The following is a 20,004-nucleotide window of genomic DNA, read 5'->3' as shown; positions in this document are numbered from 1 at the left end:
ATAGACTCCAGCTGAAAGAGATGGCTTCATACAAGTTTGGTTAGAGTAAGCAGGACAAAGCATGGGATAACGGATCTAGGGCGGATCTTAAACTAATTTACTTGCAGTAAAAGTTCCAATTATTTTTTTCGTTCGTATTTTATGACGATTGAAGTATTTTAAGTACAAAAATGTACAAAAAATGCCAACACAGATAACATACACATACCATTACATTAGTGATAACAACAGCATAGTGTAACTATAGCCGATAAATCATAAAGATTTAGAATTTGAAGACAGTTTTTTCTTTCAGAAACGGCTTTAATTAAGACGTCACTGGATTGGCACCGCCTTCAAAGTGATCAGAAAGGTAACACAAGGAGAAGGAGAATCCTGATAGCCCAGTGGATATGAACCCTGCCTCCGATTCCGTAGGGTGTGGGTTTGAATCCGCTCCGGGGCATGCACCTCATACTTTTCAGTGGTGTGCATTTTAAGAAATTAAATATCACGTGTCTCAAACGGTGAAACAAAACATCGTGAGGAAACCTGCATACCAGAAAATTTTCTTAATTCTCTGCGTGTGTGAAGTCTGCCAATCCACATTGGGCCAGCGTGGTAGACTATTGGCCCTGTAATCCTTCTCGATGTGAATTTGGAGACTTCGGCCGTGGCTAGTTACTACCCAACCGGCAAAGACGTACCACTAAGTGATTTAGCGTCGTGTCGATGTCGTGTAGAAGCGGGCAGGGGTGTGGATTCTCATCCTCCTTCTAACAAGGTAGCCGGCTACCATCTTAGATTGCATCATCACTTACCATCAGGTAAGATTGTAGTCGAGGGCTAATTGGTAAAGAATATATAAAAAAGGTGTTTTTACAATGTTTTTTAAGAAAGGCATTTTAGGGTTGGATAGATCCTTTTTACTACTAAGCTTAATCCATGTTACAAAAACTCCATCCTAGGAAGTAAATGCTAATAAAAAATTATGCAACCAAAAGTTTAAAACCTCAAATTATGAACGAGACCGCTAAAATCGGAACCATCACGTCCGAGCGCTTCTGTGGCTGAAAGTATTTTATTTTTAGCTTATTTTCTGTAACTTTGAGCTAAGCAAATGGTGCCTGTCAACCGCGGCACGAAACTGGGTTATGTCACTGTAAAGGCGGTTCACACTAATTGCGCGACGCTGCTTGTTGCTAAAACACTCTTCGTACATTTAAAATTACTGTCAATTTGCTGTGTGCTGTTTAAATGTATATCGTTGCAATTATAAACAATCGATGAGATGTAGTAAGCTGAAGTGGCAATGGGCAGGCCACATAGTTCGAAGAGCCGATGGACGTTGGGGTCCCAAGGTGCTGGAACGGCGACCCCGCACTGGAAAGCGCAGTGTTGGTTGACCCTCCACTAGGTGGACCGAGGATATCAAGCGGGTTGCAGGGAGCCGCTGGATGCTGGCGGCTCGAGACCGATGTGCTTGGAGGTCCATGCAAGAGGCCTATGTCCAGCAGTGGACGTCTACCGGCTGATATGGTGGTAAGGTAAGGTAGGATGAGATGTAATCGATTTATTAAACGAACAAAAGTGTTACTAAACATTCTCAAACTCAGGGATTACCTCCTTTGTAGTTACTAAACTATTACATGAACTGTTGCAAAATTAACTATTATTTGATAGTTGTCAAAATTACTAAAGAAACTAAAGAATGTAAAAAAGAATGATTTTTTCTAGTTTCCTGTATACGCTTTAAATTGTTGGACCATAATAATTTTATATCTAACTTAGTAACTTTGTTGAAATAACAATACATATAACAAACACATTTTATCTTCGTTTTATGTTAAAAATACCTCGAGGGATTAAGTTACTTTTGTACATTCTTCTTCACGAAAGCCGTGATAGCCCAGTGGATATGACCTCTGTCATCCCGGAGGGGGTAGGTTCAAATCCGGTCCGGGGCATACACCTCCAACGTTTCAGTTATGTGCATTTTAAGAAATTAAATATCTCATGTCTCAAACGGTGAAGGAAAAACATCGTGAGGAAACCTATATACCTGAGAATTTTCTTAATTTTCTACGTGTGTGAAATCTGCCAACGCCCATTGGGCCAGTGTGGTAGACTATTTGGCCTAATCTCTCTCATTCTGAGAGGAGACTCACTGTTAGAATTGAGCCGAATATTGGTTGATGATGATGATGACACTCTTCTTTCGTACCTAAAGAAAGACACGCAATATCTACTTGTGAATAGATACGTAATGTATAGTCGCGTCGTCCCGCCACCAATGTAACTTGACCTTTACATTTAAAACGCAAGAGCCAGGCTTTCTGTATTCGCCGGACGCCAAGTAACGTTTTGTTAGGACGTTAGTTTTGACATAAAAGGCCTTTTAAGATTTGGCACGTCCAAAACTGTTAGCGTCTTCATTCCAAAGGGCAATAAAGATATTTCCACAAAAGCCTTCTATTATTCCTTTATTTTCCTGTTGTATTTCAGAGTTGTTATACAAACAACGGAGGCTTTCGTGACAACAACAACTATTTTGTGAAAGTCCAATTGGTCTTTAATATAAAAGTTAAGATAAATAAGGATTGTTCCATACTGACGTTTGTTTAGCTTAGACTTTTGTTAAAGGTAGCAACGCAAAAGCATATTGTGATGACGTCAACATGCCAATAGTCCATTGCAAGGCTAAGCCTCTCTTCTTATAGCCGAGGGAATTTGGAGTTTGGACCCACCATTCTGTTTAATTGCAGGTTAGTAGTATAATTCCCTTCTGGCGCCTGTGTCGGGCCATAAAAAATGAAAACCTTATCATCAGGCATGAATAAAAGCAATGATAAGGTAGGTATAGCAAATTGAAAAGTCATTTAGGACAGTCAAAAGCAAACCTATTTACCTTAAAAATGCGCTTTTTATTAACCTATTTGCCATTAAGTAAATTACTAAACTCCGTGTTCCTTTTTCCCAATTGTAATTAAAAACTAACTTAAGTTGCACTTACAAACCGTTATAGTTAGTTGAAAGTTCTATTATTACAAGAAAGCAGCTACGGTATATAAAATGAAGTGAACCGATCCTTTTTAATGAAAATGTTAAGTGAGTTCGTCCGTCTTCATATAGACATACAAAAAGTTCCATCTCTTTCCATTTATAATTTTCTTTGAGAAATGTATTAGATTTTAAAAATATTCTCTTTACCAAGATAATGGTTTATAGTGGTATAATGGCTATTTTGTGCACTCGTGGATCATGAATGTTCTATTTGGGTTGGACTCGAGACGATCTATATTCTTTATACATTAAAATCTAAATCATAAATGACTATTACACGCGCTGTGGTTTTACCCGAAATACGGGGATAAAATATGGACTGTTACTCGCTGATAATATAGTTCTACACTGTTGAAGTTATTCCAGTAGTTTTGGAGCATATTTCTAACAAACAAACAAAAATAAAATCTTATCGCTTATTATTTTAGATTAGACCACCAACACATACACAAGATACTAAACCATACACATACATGCTTTTACAACTTTTTTGTCTGGCTGTCTGTCTCTCTGTTTGTCCGGGCTAACCTTTGGAACGGCTGAACTGATTTATCGGGACTTTCATTGGTAGATAAGAGAGATTATGCAGCAATGTATAGGCTACGTTATGGCCCGAAAAACAAAAAAATATTTCTTTTTTTTTATTCATTACAAGTTAACCCTTGACTTCAATCTCACCTGATGATAAGTGATGATGCAATCTAAAATGGAAGCGGGCTATCTTGTTAGGAGGAGGATGAAAATCTACAATTCCTTTGGTTTTTACAAGACATCGTACCGGAACGCTAAATCACTGCGAAATTCCTGCTTGCTGCCGTCCTCTAGTTGAAAATATAAAAAAAATAGATAAAAAATGACATTTTAAATGATCACCCGAGTCAGTCGGGGCACATCAAGGGAGCTATTTGTGCTCATTAACGCGAAGATCACAGGGAAGCCATAAGTGCCTCACAATAGCCTGTAGGTGCTTTGAACTACGGATTTAGATACAAAATTAACCAATTATTTTCAGCGATTTAATAAGAGACGGCAGAATAATGATCCAATTTAACAGAGATTTAGTTTTCAATTATATTAGGTACATTAGTTTTTACATTTTTACATTACAAAAACCGATGCAATGATTTTTCTAGTAGAAACAGAATATTTAAATGCGTTTTGTATAAAATAAAGCTGATTTAATTATTAAAGTCAATCTAAACTAAATAAGATAAAATTTTCAAATAAAGTGATACAGTTTATTTAGAATACAGTGAGTTTTAATTTTGTCATTATTTGCTTTAATATTGCAAGCCATAGAATGGAGATGATGACTAGGTTAGTATTGATTTTTTTGAGAAATTTGGGTAAATATGGTCAATATTAACTAATTAATATAAAAAAAACAAAGATTGACTGGATGTTTGCAAAATAAATAAGATTATAAAATTTCAAAATTGACTAACATTTTTTTAATCGTAATTAGATAAAAATTTTTAGCTTTGAACGTGACATTTTTAATATGTAAACTATAAACATAAACGCACAAATAACAAAGGTATTCGTAATTTTGTTTGAACGCCCATACATATCTTACGATCAGCGAATCAACGATGTCATTAATTCGTGCCATTTTTTGATTTTTATATCAAAATTAAGTGTTTAAATGTCCCGCTTTCGGGACCGCCAAATTCGGGACGCCTGGCAACGCTGACCCGAAGCCTCATAGGCCACTGGACTAGCGAGGCAAGACTGTAAAAGTATATTCCACGAAATAATGATAATATTTTTTTGCATTTGCAAGACACAGGCAATTTAGATAAAAGGAATCGAAAGAACCAACCATTAGCATTCTAATATTTTTAATTAAGAAACTGTATTTACATTTTACATTGGAACAGAGAATAAATTATTGCTTCGTATTTACATTTGCAATTCTGTATTTTGCAATTGCCCTTTTTTTCTTTCTTGATAAGGTTTTTGCGGTATGTTTTAATTTGTTATTTTAAAAGTAAAATGCAGTGTCGTCTGTGCGCTACAGTTGTAGCTTGTTTTCAGTACATTTATTTTTATGTTTATTAAAATGACGTCTGGCAAATGTCTGTATTTACTAGCTACTGCGCGTGGCTTTGGTATTAAGGCTTATATAAATACTAGCAGACACTGCGCGGTTTCACCCGCGTGGTTCCCGCTCACGTAGGAATTAGGGATAAAATATAGCCTACAGCCTTTCTCGAGGCTATCTAACACTGAAACAATTTTTCAATTCAGACTAGTAGTTCCTGAGATTAGCGCGTTCAAACAAACAAAATCTTCAGCTTTATAATATTCGGCTTAAAAATACCGGTCGTAAAGAAATTAGACAGAAGTAAAGTACTAAACTAAAACTTACGAAAACTTACGCAAGTAAGTGACAAGTCTTAGTCTAGCAAATTCTCATTATGAAACTTTATGGATTTTTTAATTAGAAATAAGTACAAATAATTATTTTTAACGACTCTAACTCCTCAATATTTGTAATCGAATGAGCAATGAGCAATGTCAAAGTTGAAGTTAAAATTCATTTACAAGGACTCTTTTGAAACGTCAGGTACTCCTAATATTTAGTATAATTGGAGATATTAAAAACAAAATGACCAAGGACTACTAATTCCGAAAGTTCGACCAATATTTTTCAAGAAATTTCAATTTTGAACCCTGATTCCTCGTCGAGTCCGTTCCGATAACCATAGAGCTACTAAGACTTTAATAAAGTGGATTCCATATATAAATATTTTATAGCAACTAAATCTTTCTCATAGCTAATCAGGAAATGTATCAAGAGGTTTAATTAGTCTGAGTGGGACAGTATAAACTATTAATCCATTATCTCCGTCATCGTGCCAGTCTGGTTATTGTGTCGTATTGCTGTTTACGCCATTTTAATGGCGACGGACGAGACGAACTGGAGCGTCTTCTATGGCGTATCAGTTGTATTATCTAGAAATATTATATAACATTTTATTACTATGTTTTTTTTTGTTCTTTACAAGTTAGCCCTTGACTACAATCTCACCTGATGGTAAGTGATGATGCAGTCTAAAATGGAAGCGGGCTAACTTGTCAAGGAGGAGGATGAAAATCACCCCTTTCGGTTTCTACACGGCATCGTACCGGAATGCTAAATCGCTTGGCGGTACGTCTTTGCCGGTAGGGTGGTAACTAGCCACGGCCGAAGCCTCCCACCAGCCAGACCTGGACAAATTAAGGAAATCTCAATCTGCCCAGCCGGGGATCGAACCCAAGACCTCCGTCTTGTAAATCCACCGCGCATACCACTGCGCCACGGAGGCCGTCAAAATGTTTCAGTTAAGTTATTTTTAAATGACACGTGATAGTCCAGTAGCCTCTGCCTTCGATTCGGAGGGCGTAGGTTCGTATAGGTAGGTACCTCCAACCTTTCAGTTATATGCATTTTAAGAAATTAAATATCACGTGTGTCAAAAGGTGAAGGAAAACATCGTGAGAGAACCTGCATACCTGGGAATTTTCTTAATTCTCTGCGTGTGGGAAGTCTGCCAATCCGCATTGGGCCAGCGTGGTGAACTATTGGCCTAATCCATCTGATTCTGAGGAGACTCGTGCTCAGCTGTGAGCCGAATGTGGGTTGCTAATGATGATGATGAACTTATTTTTAAAAGTCCTTACTTCATAGGGTTTCCCTTTGAAGTAAGGAATTTTATATACGGAATTCTTATAGGATCACTTTGTTGTCTGTCTGTCAGTCTATCTGTCTGTGTATCATTATGTTTGTCTGTCTGAATAGTTGCCTGTCCGTCTATCTATCAACACCCTACATGTGTGAAGGTATTGCGTTGAAATTAAAACCATATAATACTCTTAAAAATCATAGCCTAAGTCCACAGCCCCGTGAAACTGTAAAAAGTTCAAACTTTTAAGTTAACGTTCAAAAAAAATACAAGCCGTGTAAGCCGCAAGCAACAAATAGTTAGATACTTTCAAGCTAATCTAAATTTATACTTTAAATTTATTTATTTATAACACCAAAGCAACTTAGAAATATTTTCTTGGACGTAAGTAAAGTTCATTGCCCGATCCAGTATGCCTAACGATATTAGTCCAGTAATTTTAGATATTTTAAACTCCAATCTGGGGAATAGTTACAAACGTCAAAAGGTCACGAAAATCAGTTGCTCGCAAATATTTCGCGACCTATTGCTCGGAGGTCAATAGAGATGATTATAAAAAATGTTCCTCATAAAATTATCTATAAAAAATATATCTTAAAGTTTTTCTGTAAAATTAACCATTTCCGAATTTTTAACTAATTTGTAACTTTTTTAGCCGGCACGATATCGACGTCGATTTTTCCATCTTCACAATAACACCGAAATAAAGGTGTATACAAAAATTCAGCTCAGTAGGATTTTTTTCCCAGATAAAACTTAATATTACTGGACTAGGTATATATCTAATGAAGAGAATAGACATCGAGCAATAGCGGCGGAGTAGTCCCAGTGCTATGCCCTTCGTCCCAATCGGTTGCGCCGCAATTGGTTGACATTAATTGTCTATATCTCCTCACGAGATCGTATGAGTCAAATTCGTAACCGCATAATCCGTAACCGCACAAGCTAATACCTGGACACGAGGCAGTAATATGCCAAGCGTAACTAGCTAAAACATTTAAAATAAATGACCAATAGCCGCATTATATTATAAGTTAACAGAATTTAGTGCATCATTAAATTCTATTAAATCCATTATAGTAGATCACGCGTGCCATAACCGTTAATAGGGTACACTATTTACGTCATTTTAATGGTACGGTACGAGCGTGACTCTGAGACACAAATGGTACGAGGCAGGAATTAACATCACTCCAAGATTAGATTTGGGATGATACTATAAATAACAATGAAATAAATACGAGATTAAATCACCATTCATTCGGAATCCTTACTCATTACTAGCGGACACGCGCGACTTTGTTTGCGTGGAATTCAGTTTCTCACATCCCGCGGGAATCGTGGATTTATCGGGATGAAATGTAGCCTATGTGTTAATACAGGGTATTATCTATCTTCGTTTTAAATTATAGCCAAATCGCTTTAATAGTTGCGGCGCTAAAGAGTAACAAACAAACATCCATACAAACTTTCGCGTTTATAATATTAGTAGGATGCTTACCTACATACACTTGTCTATTATATGTTGCCGTTTGTTTATTGGAAGAAGAAGGAAAACTTCTATTTGCCCTTAAAAGAGATTCTTGTGCTGTTTATGGATAGTTTTCGACTTACCATGGGGCCATCTTCTTGGCATTTATTATTAAAAGCGGCTAGTTGCCTCGACTGGTGACAGAAGGGCTGGCTCATTTTTTGTGCTAAGGATCAGCCTGGCTGTCCAGCGCGGAAATGCAGCCAGTATTCTGTAGTATAGGCAGGCATTCAGTTGCACAAACACCACGATATTAGTCATACTCATACGTCAATACTTGTAGGAGTAGCAGTACGCTTAAATCTGTCCAGCCTTTGAATGACAAACAAACCAGTACCTACGCGCATAATTGAGAACATTTTAAAAACTAAAACTTCGCAGTAAGGCAGTTCCATTTTCAAAAACAATACCACCAGTCGTGCGTATTAAATTATACCGAAAATATACCATATTTTAACCATCCTAAATTCACGGTAGGTAACTCCAACTTTTACTCTGAATATAATTGTAAAAATAATTCCAATTCCATTTAAAATTTCAGTAATTGGTTTAAGAGGAAACAAAATAACGGAACCGCTCGAATGTAACGAAATTTGAGAACGTCCGTTATTGTAATGGTCCGAGAGCCAGTGGGAGCCAGACATGCCTCATATTATAAACGTTCCAAAGTTAAGTAGTAATCATTTTGTTTGGACCGTGATGGCTTTGGACCTAAGCAGATTTTAAGAGTCCAGACTTTCAATTGTCCAACTTTAAAGCGCATTTTTTAAATAATTTTCGTTTCTTATTTTTATTTTATTAAAATTATTTAACAATAATTAACTTATGCTATTCTCTCGCTAAACTGTACAAGCAGTTTGTTGGCGAGTAGACGCTCATTATACTAGTTATTTATATTATTATTTAATAGCGGTCGCTCGCGACTTAGTCCGTATAGGACTTTTTTTTCACGAATCCCGCTGGAACCATGGATTTTTTCCGTTATGAAGAGTAGCCTATGTGTTAATCCAGAGTAATATATATCTATTTCCATTCCAAATTTTAGCCAAATCGCTTAAGTAGTAGCGGACTTAAAGAGTAACGAACATCCAAACAAACATCTAAACAAACAAACATACAAACTTTCCCGTTTATAACATTAGTAGGATATGATAGGCTATCTTAAAGATCATAATAATTATGACAAATCAAACCCCCAATCCAATAAATTTCGCGGCAACTCATCGAAAAACACCGGTATAGATTTTTAAAAAGAATTTTATGCGTGCCTAAAGATTTGCTACGAAGCTAATGGTCTAGCGACTGGAAACATGGTTCTTCTTGTACAGATTATTAAAAATAATATGTACTTGGTTAATTGAGGATCTAAAGCCTTAAAAAACCTGCTACCTTCCTAAGCCACCACGCTCTAAACCCTATATAATTGGCTAATTATAATTAAAATTAATAAAAAAGTACGGTATAAGTACGGTACGGTAAGTATAATAAAGTAAGCTTGCCGTACTTACAAAAATTAGTTAAAATGTGCTTATGGTAGGAGCGTAGGCTGACATCAAATTTTCAGCCTTCCTAAAATGAGGTAGTTCTGGCGATTGCATGCTCGCATTCTATAATGGTTTGGGCGGAACACAGGCAGCGGTTGGACCACGTGAAACTGTGTTCAGTTTTTCCTTTACTTGTTCTATTTAATGCGAGTGAAATTTTATATGCATATTTCGGGTAAATTTTGAGGTAATTATTTATTTATTTATTATTTATTTATTTATTAAGAATAAATTACAAAAAATAAAAAGGTAAATTAAACGGACAACCACAAAAATCACAAAGATTTGACCTTGGTGTCCATCTGCAACTAAGCTTAAAAATAACTTTAAGTATAATAATATTTTCTTAAAAATAACTTTAACTAAAATAATATTTTCTTAGAAATAACTTTAACAATAATATAGCATGAAGACAATTTTGTTACATTTTAGACTAAATTAAATTAATGACTAAATAAAATTAAATGTACTTAATATTTTATGTGAAATTCATAGGTATATACCTAACCTAACCTAACCTATAATTTTGACATGAAATACTGTTTTAATTTTTTTTTTATATTAATCTCGTTTACTGCATTAATTATGTTGGGAGGTATTTCATTAATAAATCGAGGAACTAGGTAAGCCGTCGTGCGTTCACCGTACGTATTGCTTGCTCGCTCGGTTTGCAGTCGGTTAGCCGACATCGCTCGAGTTTGTACAGGATGTTCTATATTTCGGATTATGTCTTTATTGAAAAACTCTTCTTTTAACAATGAATATTTGAATTGCATTTGTATCGGTAGTGTTTTACAATGCTTAAATAAACCCATCTCATTACTGGCGTAATTTATTTTAACCGAACTAGAAACAATTGTTTTAAGAATTTTTAATTGAAGTCTATATATATTGTTAAGGTACGTTTTATATGTACGACCATAGCTGCTGAGACCGTATTGTATATAAGAATGGGCAAAAGAGTTATATAGTATAAGTTTAGTTTTAAATGGAATACGGTTATTTAAAATAGTGATATTAGCAAGGAATTGTCTCAATCTCTTACAAACGTAATCGACATGAAGATTCCAATTTAATTTGTGGTCAATAGTCAATCCTAAGTAAGTGTAATGGTCAACAAATTCAACCACAGGACACGTACATCCATTCTGAATTGAGTTATGTAAGCACATATGGTCATGAGCTGTAATGGGTCTAAATGGTTGATATTTTAAGTATGGTGAGCGGATGTGAATTAGCTTGGTTTTTTTAGCGTTCAATACTAAACCAGCATCGTGGCACCACAAGGTCAATGTATTAAAGTCCTCCTGCAGTGTGTTACAAATCTTGTTGGGGTCACGGTCTGCGAACATGATGCAAGTATCATCCGCAAATTGATAACAGGTGCAGTGTTCGATGCAATTACTCATATCATTGACGTATGACAAAAAGTGCAATGGACCTAGGACGGAACCTTGAGCAGTGCCCTCACTAGCTGTTATGGTATAACTGTACTCATCACCCACTTTTACATTATATGTTCGATTACGGAGATAGTCCGCACACCACGCGAGCAGAGGCCCACGTATGCCGCAATTGTCAAGTTTAGTTTGCAGTTGAATGTGGTTCAGAGTATCAAAGGCGCGTGAAAAGTCAATGAATAATGCTAAAACGTGCTTTTTATTATTAAGGTATCCATTAATTTCGTCAGTAAATTTGGAAAGAAGGTTAGTTGTACCCTTTCCTGGTTGAAAACCATATTGATTATGATTATGATAAATTTCATACTGTTTTATTCTAATTTTGGCGAGTAAATGTTTTCTTGGCAATGCAGTAGGTATAGCTTAATATTTTGACCAGGCCAAATTTATGCTATTATAATAATTATTATCGAAATAAATTGTAGATGGTAGGTTAGGTTGGGGTTTTTGAAGTGAAAACTTGCGCTTTGAGTGTTTAATATATCCGTCATACTAGAGTCTATAGCTCAACGGTAAGGGCGGTCGGACTCATCATCGACGGGTGGTGGTTCCCCGCCCCGTTGGACTATTGTGGTACCCACTCCTAGTACAGTATTTCCTGACTTGTTGTAGGGGAATGGGAATATTGGTTATATTTAATATTTCTTAGCAATGGCAAATATGGCAAATATTCTTTATAAAAAAAATAATAATAAAAAAAATACATTATTTTTGCGTAAGTTTAACGGATAACGCAGCGCATGAAACATAAGCTCCCAAAAACAACAGCTCCCAAAAAATTTTAATAAAAAAAAATTCAACCGACTTCAAAAACAAAACATACTGACTAAACTAAAAAGCGAAAAATAACGTCATACTAAGTTCTATCTATCATAATATAGAACATATTATGATAGAGATGAACTAATGATCAGTTTGAAGCTTTCTCTTCATCAATCGGTGCTAGTCCAATGATCGAAAAATGTATGTATGAATGTATGTAATCCAAAAAAAACAGTCCTTTTTTGAAGTCGGTTAAAAAGGAAAATTATTCTCTTACTTTTAATTAGTTTTCGCTCCTGTTTGTTATTTTTCATGTAGCACAAAATTAAATTATCACGTGTCTCAAACGGTGAAGAAAAAACACCATAAGGAAACCTGCATACCTGAGAATTTTCTTGATTATCTGCGTGTGTGAAATCTGCCAATTCGCATTGGGCCAGCGTGGTAGACTATTGGCCTAACCCCACTCATTCTGAGAGGAGACTCAAGCTCAGCAGTAGCCGAATATGGTAATGATGAGTAGGTTTATAATAACGAAAAAACACCCGTTATTTTGAACGAGTATTCCCTTCACAATAAAATATTTTCTGATGATTCAAAAAATATTTCTGGTTACTTCTTGAAGACGAAGCATGTGATCTTAAATTAAATAGGCTGTTGATTATATTTTTACTCAACATATAAACAAAATGTAAGTATTTATGTAAAGTAAATTTATGTGTCTTATAAATTAAAATTAAGTTTATAGAACGAAGAATATGAATATTTCATGAATACACAAAGTAAGATAATAACTTACAAAGAGATACGAGATATATTTTTCCGTGAAATAATTTCACTATTTAATAAATAAAACAGAAATGAAACAATAAATATACACTTGTTCCTTATTTTGTCCTCGTTGAGCGACACTTATATTCTGGGAAATGTAAAGCTTGCCGCGCATTGACCACTGTTGCATTGTTATTCAGATAAAATCTCTCGGATTTTTACAAAATATATTACGGAGAGTGTGCCAGGATAGCCCAGTGGTTATACCTCTGCCTTCGATTCCGGCGGGTGTGGGTTCGAATTCGGTCAGGGGCATGCACCTCCAACTTTTCAGTTGTGTGCATTTTAAGAAATTAAATATCACGTGTCTCAATCGGTGAAGCAGCATTGATGGATACTAGCTCTAAATCACTTCTTCTAATAAGAGAAACACTGGCCCTATCAAAGGTCCTTTCAAAAAGGCTTGTAAAATACATCGTTATAATTTTTTTTTAATTTCTACATACTGCTGAACAAAAATGGCCTCTAGCTAAATGTAAGTCCGTTACACCTTTTTATGTAAGAAGTGTCTTACATTGTGTCAATAGAATGTCGTAGTAGTGTTTAAATTAACGTCGCTAACGTTCCACTGGGAACCGTCGTAATGAGAAAGTGCGGTTTCTAACTGAACATAGGTGCCATAGAACGAGCTTGCGTAGCCAGACCTACCCTATGTTTTGTGGGCTCATCTCGGACCAAGGTGCGTTTGGGAACCTTGTAACTTTGATTTTAGGTTTTGAAATAATTATCATCAACATCATCATCATCATCATTGTCATATCAGCCGATGGACGTCGACTGCAGGACATAGGCCGTTTGTAGAGACTTCCAAACATCACGATACTGAGCCAGCGAATCCCTTCGATTCGCTTGATGTTAAATAATTATCACCATTATCTAATACTAGCGACTTCGTCCGCGTGGAATTCAGTTTTTCACAAATCCCGGGGGAACCATGCATTTTTCCGGGATGAAAAGTAGCCTAAGTGTTAATCCAGAGTAAAATCTATTTACATTTCAAATTTCAGCCAAATCGCTTCAATAGCTGCAGCGTAAAAGAGGAACAAACATACTTACATACTTACACACTATCAAACTTACACACGAACTTTCTCCTTTATAATATTAGTGTGATAACCTGACGTTTCTACACGTCGTGTGGTAACTAGCCACGGTCAAAGCCTCCCACCAGCCAAAAATTTTACTCTGGATTAACTCATAGACTACTTTTCATTCCGGATAAATGACGCGGACGATGTCACGGGCGTTCGCTAGTTATTCATAAAATGAGGTATGTGTGGCTACTGCATGCTCTCAGTCCACCGCGGAACGTCATGAATTTCGACCCAATGTTTCTTTTTATTTTTATTTACCTTTTCATCGTGAAAAATTTTAATTAGACCCTTGATTTTTCAACGTGTCACTCTGGGAGACTGTATAAGTAAGAATTATGACCCAATTATTTTTGTGTCTTGGTTCAATGTGAGGTCGTATATTTTTAGAATTTGTATTTTTTTTTCTTTAGAGAACTCGAGTTCATGACTTGCGATCTCACCTGCTGCCATTTTCACTAATTTTGACTTTTTTAACAACCTATTAAAACATCAAATCAATTGAGAAATGTCATTTACCTACTGTATGATATCCACGAAGAGTTGTTTGTAGGCACCGGATGACTTTTGTTACATAGAATCTCAATTACTGACATACGTCAAAGATAGTGAATAGACCAGCTGATCTTAATCGACGATGAAATGTATAATGTTATCGGAATCACTCGGAAGAGGTAAAGATAAATTGGATCTTGGAACAGAACATAGACTACTTTACATCCCAGAAAAATCTATGGTTCCGTTGGATTTGTAAAAAAACAGAATTTAACGTGGACAGAGTCACAGCCATACTTGTTAAATAAATGATATTTGGCGGCTTTCATGTATAGTGGTATGCGCGGTGGATTTACAAAACGTAGTCCCTAGGTTCTATTATGGCTGGTGGGAGCTATACTACCCTGCCAGCAAAAGATTTAGCGTTCTGGTACGATGTTGTGTAGAAACCGAAAGGGGTGTCGATTTTCATCCTCCTCCTAACAAGTTAGCCCACTTTCATCTTAGACTGCATCATCACTTACCATCAGGTGAGTTTGTAGTCAAGGGCTTTGGCAACATTGGTTTGCACAAACATCTTCTCATCCAAAAGTATTAGGTATATAAAACTAGCGAACGTTCGCGACTTCGTCCGCGTGGAAATCAGTTTTTAACAAATCGCGCGGGTACCATGGATTTTTCTGCGATCAAAAGAAGCTTAAGTGTTAATCCAGAGTAAAATATATTTCCCTTCCAAATTTTAGCCAAATCTCTACAGTAGCCGCAACGTAAAGAGGGAACAAACATACACACTTACACACACACACACAAACTTTTGCTTTTATTCGTAAGTATTAGTGTGATTATAAGATTCATCATCATCATCATCATCAACTTTTCGAAAAGACTACGAAAAGTTGAAGTTCCGTAAAGTTGAATCTTATACATAGTTCAGAATACTATTTCTATTTTGTGATATGAAAAGTTTTTTTTATCAAATTTAGTACTTACGTTAAAAATATAAAGCGAGTAGGTTGCCTAAAAATTTCACACACACTTAAACTTTCGCCTTTATAATAATTTTAAGAAATTAAATATCACGTGTCTCTAACGGTGATGGAAAAAAGTCGTGAGGAAATCTGCATACCAGAGAATTTTCTTAATTCTTTGCGTGTGTGAAGTCTACCAATCCAGCGTGGTAGACTATTGGCCTAACCCCTCTCATTCTGAGAGGAGACTCGAGCTCAGCAGTGAGGCGAATATGTGTTGATAATGATGAGTGTGATGCTATCTTTGCATCTTTGTACATATAAATTTAAGCCTCAATAGCTCAACGGTAAGAGCGGTTGGACTCATCATCGAGGGGTGGTGGTTCGATCCCCGCTCCGTCGGTCTATTGTCGTACCCACTCCTAGCACAGTCTTTCCTGACTAGTTGGAGGGGAATGGGAATATTGGTCATATTATAAAATATGGCAAATATTCTTTTTAAAAAAAAAAAAAAAAATGTAAAAAAAACCCTGTGATGGTGATATTAAAAAAAATATCCTTCGTATTTAGCAAACTGCACTCGCTGTGTCAAGTTTTCCTTTTTCGCAGTACACTTTTAGCGTCTTACCTTTTTACGAGCTCTTGAGCTTTTTAAAAGGCTTTACTGCGTCTAAAGGAAAAGTTTAGTACTTTAAAGGATAAACCTGTTTTAGTTTGAAACTCATGAAAGTTTTGTAGTTATATTTGAAATAAAAACTCGTTATGGTTTAAAATGACAATAGATAAAATAGAATGGCGACTGGCTCGGGAAGTTTACTTTGAATGATAAAAATGGCGCCCAAAAGTTTATTTAACCTACTAACTAGCAGACGCCCGCGACTTCGTCGGTGTAGAATTTAGTTTTTCACAAATTCCTCAAGAACCATGGATTTTTCCGGGATTAAAAGTGGCCTAAATGTTAATCCAGAGTAAAGTCTATTTTTATTCCGAATTTCAGCAAAATCGCTTCAGTAGTCACAACGTAAAGGAGGAAAAAACATATTTACACAGTTGCACACACACAAACTTTCGCCTTAAAAGGCTTATGACCAGCAGTGGACGTCTATCGGCTGATATTGATGATGATGTTAAGGTGGGTGCTTGATCAATCAGTAACTACTACTAGTTTTCAACCCATTTTGTTATTCAATGGCAAGTTAGCCTTTGACTGCGGTGTCATCAGATTTGTCAGCTGGTTAGTAACAACTCTTAATAACCTCGTTATCGATACAAGTTGGGAGGAGGGTAGATTAACCAAAGTTGTTACTAACCATTTGTTTTTTTTTTACTGTTGATAAATTAATAGTTATACAACTTAACAGCCGCAATGTCCTACAAATTGCGTGGTACATTATCTCGTTCCGACGCTCTGAAATTTTCATTTACTGGTAATTCAGTTAGCTACCAGAATCAAGAATTTTCCTGAATAAAAAATTTGATCGTCACATCAAGATGAAGTTACTCACGAAAAATTAGCTTGTTAGTAATCAGGTGTACAAAATGTTCTAGAGATCTTTTTTTTATTATTTACAAGTTAGCCCTTGACTACAATCACACCTGTATTACCTGATGGTAAGTGATGATGCAGTCTAAGATGGAAGCGGGCTAACTTTTTAGAAGGAGGATGAAAATTAACACTCCTTTCGGTTTCTACACGACATCGTACCGGAACGCTAAATTGCTTGGCGGTACGTTTTTGCCGATAGGGTGGTAACTAGCCACCGCCGAAGCCTCCCACCAGCCAAAAACGATCCCTGTCTATGAGTGTTTCTACGCGACATCGTAGCGGGACGCTACATCGCTTGGGAGTACATTTTTGTCGGTTGGGGTAACTAGCCACTGTCGACGCCTACCACCAGAACGGACCTCAGCCAATTTAGAAATTATAAAATCTTAAACTCACTTACCATCAGGTGAGATTATAGTCAAGGGTTAACTTGTACAGATAAAAAAAACTGGCCCCAAGCTGGGAATCCAAGACCTCTCTGTTGAGAACGACAGAACCACTAAAGAGGCCGAAGCCCATTTTTTGGCAAAGAGAGGGGTGTATTAACTTTGATGTGTCTGTCTGTCTGTCTGTCAGTCTGTCTGAGCTCCCGAACGAATGAAGCGATTTCAATTTAGTTTTTTTTGTATCCTTAGACATATTTGATGAAAATCAGTTAAGCCTTTTAAAAGTTGTGGGGTTTGAAGTGGGGAAGAATAAACGAATGTCTGCAAATATACTCGAGTGGAGTCACAAATGAACTGAAAGAAAATATTGTTGTCTTGATAGAGAGTGTTATTTTTAATAATTTCATGACCTTCAGGGGTTTTTAAAATTTTTTAATTTCATGTTTTTGAGTTACCTAAAATATGATTATACGTAAAAAAGATCTAGAAGAGATGTATCTTCTAATCTTTAACATTTTATTTAATTTTAATATTTTTGTTTAATCATTTGCTATTGAATTTATTTTTTTATATTTTGTCAATAATATTGTATTTGTAATATAAATTGTTGTATGCCAGAAATGGCTGAATACATTTGATTGTATGTGTTCTCAGCAAATAAAGAATTATAGAATACTAATCGCGCTAATCTCAGCAATTACAAAGTTCGATTTGAAAAATTATTTCAGTGTTAGATAGCCCATTTATCGAAGAAGGCAATAGGCTTTATATTATGCCCGTATTCTTACGGGAACGGGAACCACGCGGTCGAAACCGCGCGGCGTCAGCTAGTTATTAATATTCTTCGCAGCCTCCGGTACGCTACGCTATGCTACGCGGCACAACATTGCCTGTCGGGGTAGCCTGTGACCTTAAGTTCCTTCCATAGCTGCAAACTTGCCCTATCTTGAGGACTCATTAACTGAATTGCGGAAAGGATTTTCTATTTTAGTTGATATTTGTACTTTTTGTGCAAACCCTAGTTGAAATCCTATTTCACGCCACTGGTAATGAGTAAAGTTTCAAAATATCTAAACCTAAATTGACCCGAACTTTTACTTCAAGATTTTTATTAAGTAAAGAATTAAACATATAAGTAGGTCTCGATCTTACGTCTGTTATCTAGGTAAGAGTTAAAACTTAAAGACTATTGAAAAACAACTCGCTTGATTTTGTACCACTTCAAATTTACCAAATAAAATAATACTCCTACGCACCCGTATTACGTACCATTTTTATTCCTTAGTCACCCCTAAATTACAGCAAACAAAAAATTCTCAAATCAATTAAGCCATCTTTAACAAGACAAGCAAACAGAGTTTTAAGGGTACCCACGTCCCACAATATTATGCGATATATAAGACGTCAATAGTCATCTAAATTGATAACATACGGTCAGGAGATGAAGGCCTTAAGGTCTAAAAGCATTCAGAAAGGGTAGTATTAATAACTCACCATAAATCATCGAGATAAATAGCAGGATCGCATTCAGGACGTATGAATGCCACTTTATCCTTTTCAGATCCCCAGCCATCTTCTATATTTGTTACAACTATATTACTGCCGTACACTTTAACTTTATTGTTATATTTTACACCACTTATCTTTTTTTCTCATTATCACTATGTTTCATCTATACTAATTATTCGATTAACACCTAATTAGTCAACATTAGTGTTAATTATATAATTGAACACGATTAAATTACGGCCCGTCTACACTAGACCATGTGTCACAACTTATCTCTTTTAATAACCCTACCTGTCTTCACTAGAACTGTCAACATTCATTTAAGTTCTTAATCAACTACTTGACAAATAACGAAGTGACACTCTCGCCTGTTAAAATTAATGGCTCGTCATATATTATAAGCTCCTTCTGGGTGTCGTTCTGCTATTTTTATTTTGTCAGACATCCATTACACATAAATCGTTTGGGAAGTTTAGGGCGAGCGTGTGCAAGGATTAAGCCCGACATAATGCATTCGGTCTAAATTTAACTCAAAAAATATATCGTGTTTTCGATACGAATCCATTTAATCCTGATGAGCAAGTTTGTAAAGAAAATTTTGGTTAACTAATATATTTTTGAGCACAACTTTTTACACTAAAAAATCACTGCTAAGATTCTCACGCAAGTTTGCTGAATTCACGAAATATGTAGGCCCTATCGCGCTCGTCGGTACAGTTCGGCATTTTCGGGAGCGAAACACCGGCGCGCGTTCCACGCGTCCTCGTCTGAGCACTGCCCTGAAAGCACTGACTTACATAAGGGATCTGTCCTGTGCCAGAGAGTCTACCCGACAGAGAGGGAAGACGGCCCGGTGAGGGTTGTTAATAGTTTCGAGAGGGATGGAAGAAATTTTCGCATCCATCGGCGGTCCATTGAAAATCCACCGCTGAAAATCTTGTGTGAGGAACAATTAAAATGTACATAAATCTGAATGAGTTTCCTACTTATATCGGGATTAATGAATGTTTAATCCTTCCCCCAAATGGAGGCTCAACTATTTGTAATTACAGGGAGATGTTTAAATCCTTTATAATTAACAACTCAAAAATTCATGAATTCTGATTACGGACATAATAGAACGCACTCATTTGGCGAACATACGTACAATTAACCGAATGGGTAATGTTTA

At 36.2% G+C, this 20,004-nt stretch overlaps 1 protein-coding gene across 1 annotated transcript in view; it reads right to left on the bottom strand.

Moving 5' to 3' along the window:
• Nucleotides 1-19,651, bottom strand: part of LOC112056293 (uncharacterized) — a 106,404-nt gene extending 86,753 nt beyond the window's left edge. The window contains exon 1 of the mRNA XM_052883838.1: nt 18,819-19,651. Within this exon, the coding sequence (XP_052739798.1) occupies nt 18,819-18,897 (79 nt within the window). The 5' untranslated portion in view covers nt 18,898-19,651. The remainder of the gene's footprint in view (nt 1-18,818) is intronic.
• Between the last annotated feature and the right edge of the window lie 353 nt (nt 19,652-20,004).

Source organism: Bicyclus anynana, chromosome 10 (genome assembly GCF_947172395.1).
Source record: "Bicyclus anynana chromosome 10, ilBicAnyn1.1, whole genome shotgun sequence".
In the NCBI taxonomy this organism is placed as follows: domain Eukaryota; kingdom Metazoa; phylum Arthropoda; class Insecta; order Lepidoptera; family Nymphalidae; genus Bicyclus; species Bicyclus anynana.
Note: the sequence above shows the minus strand (reverse complement) of the source record. Positions and strands in the feature narration are given on the sequence as shown.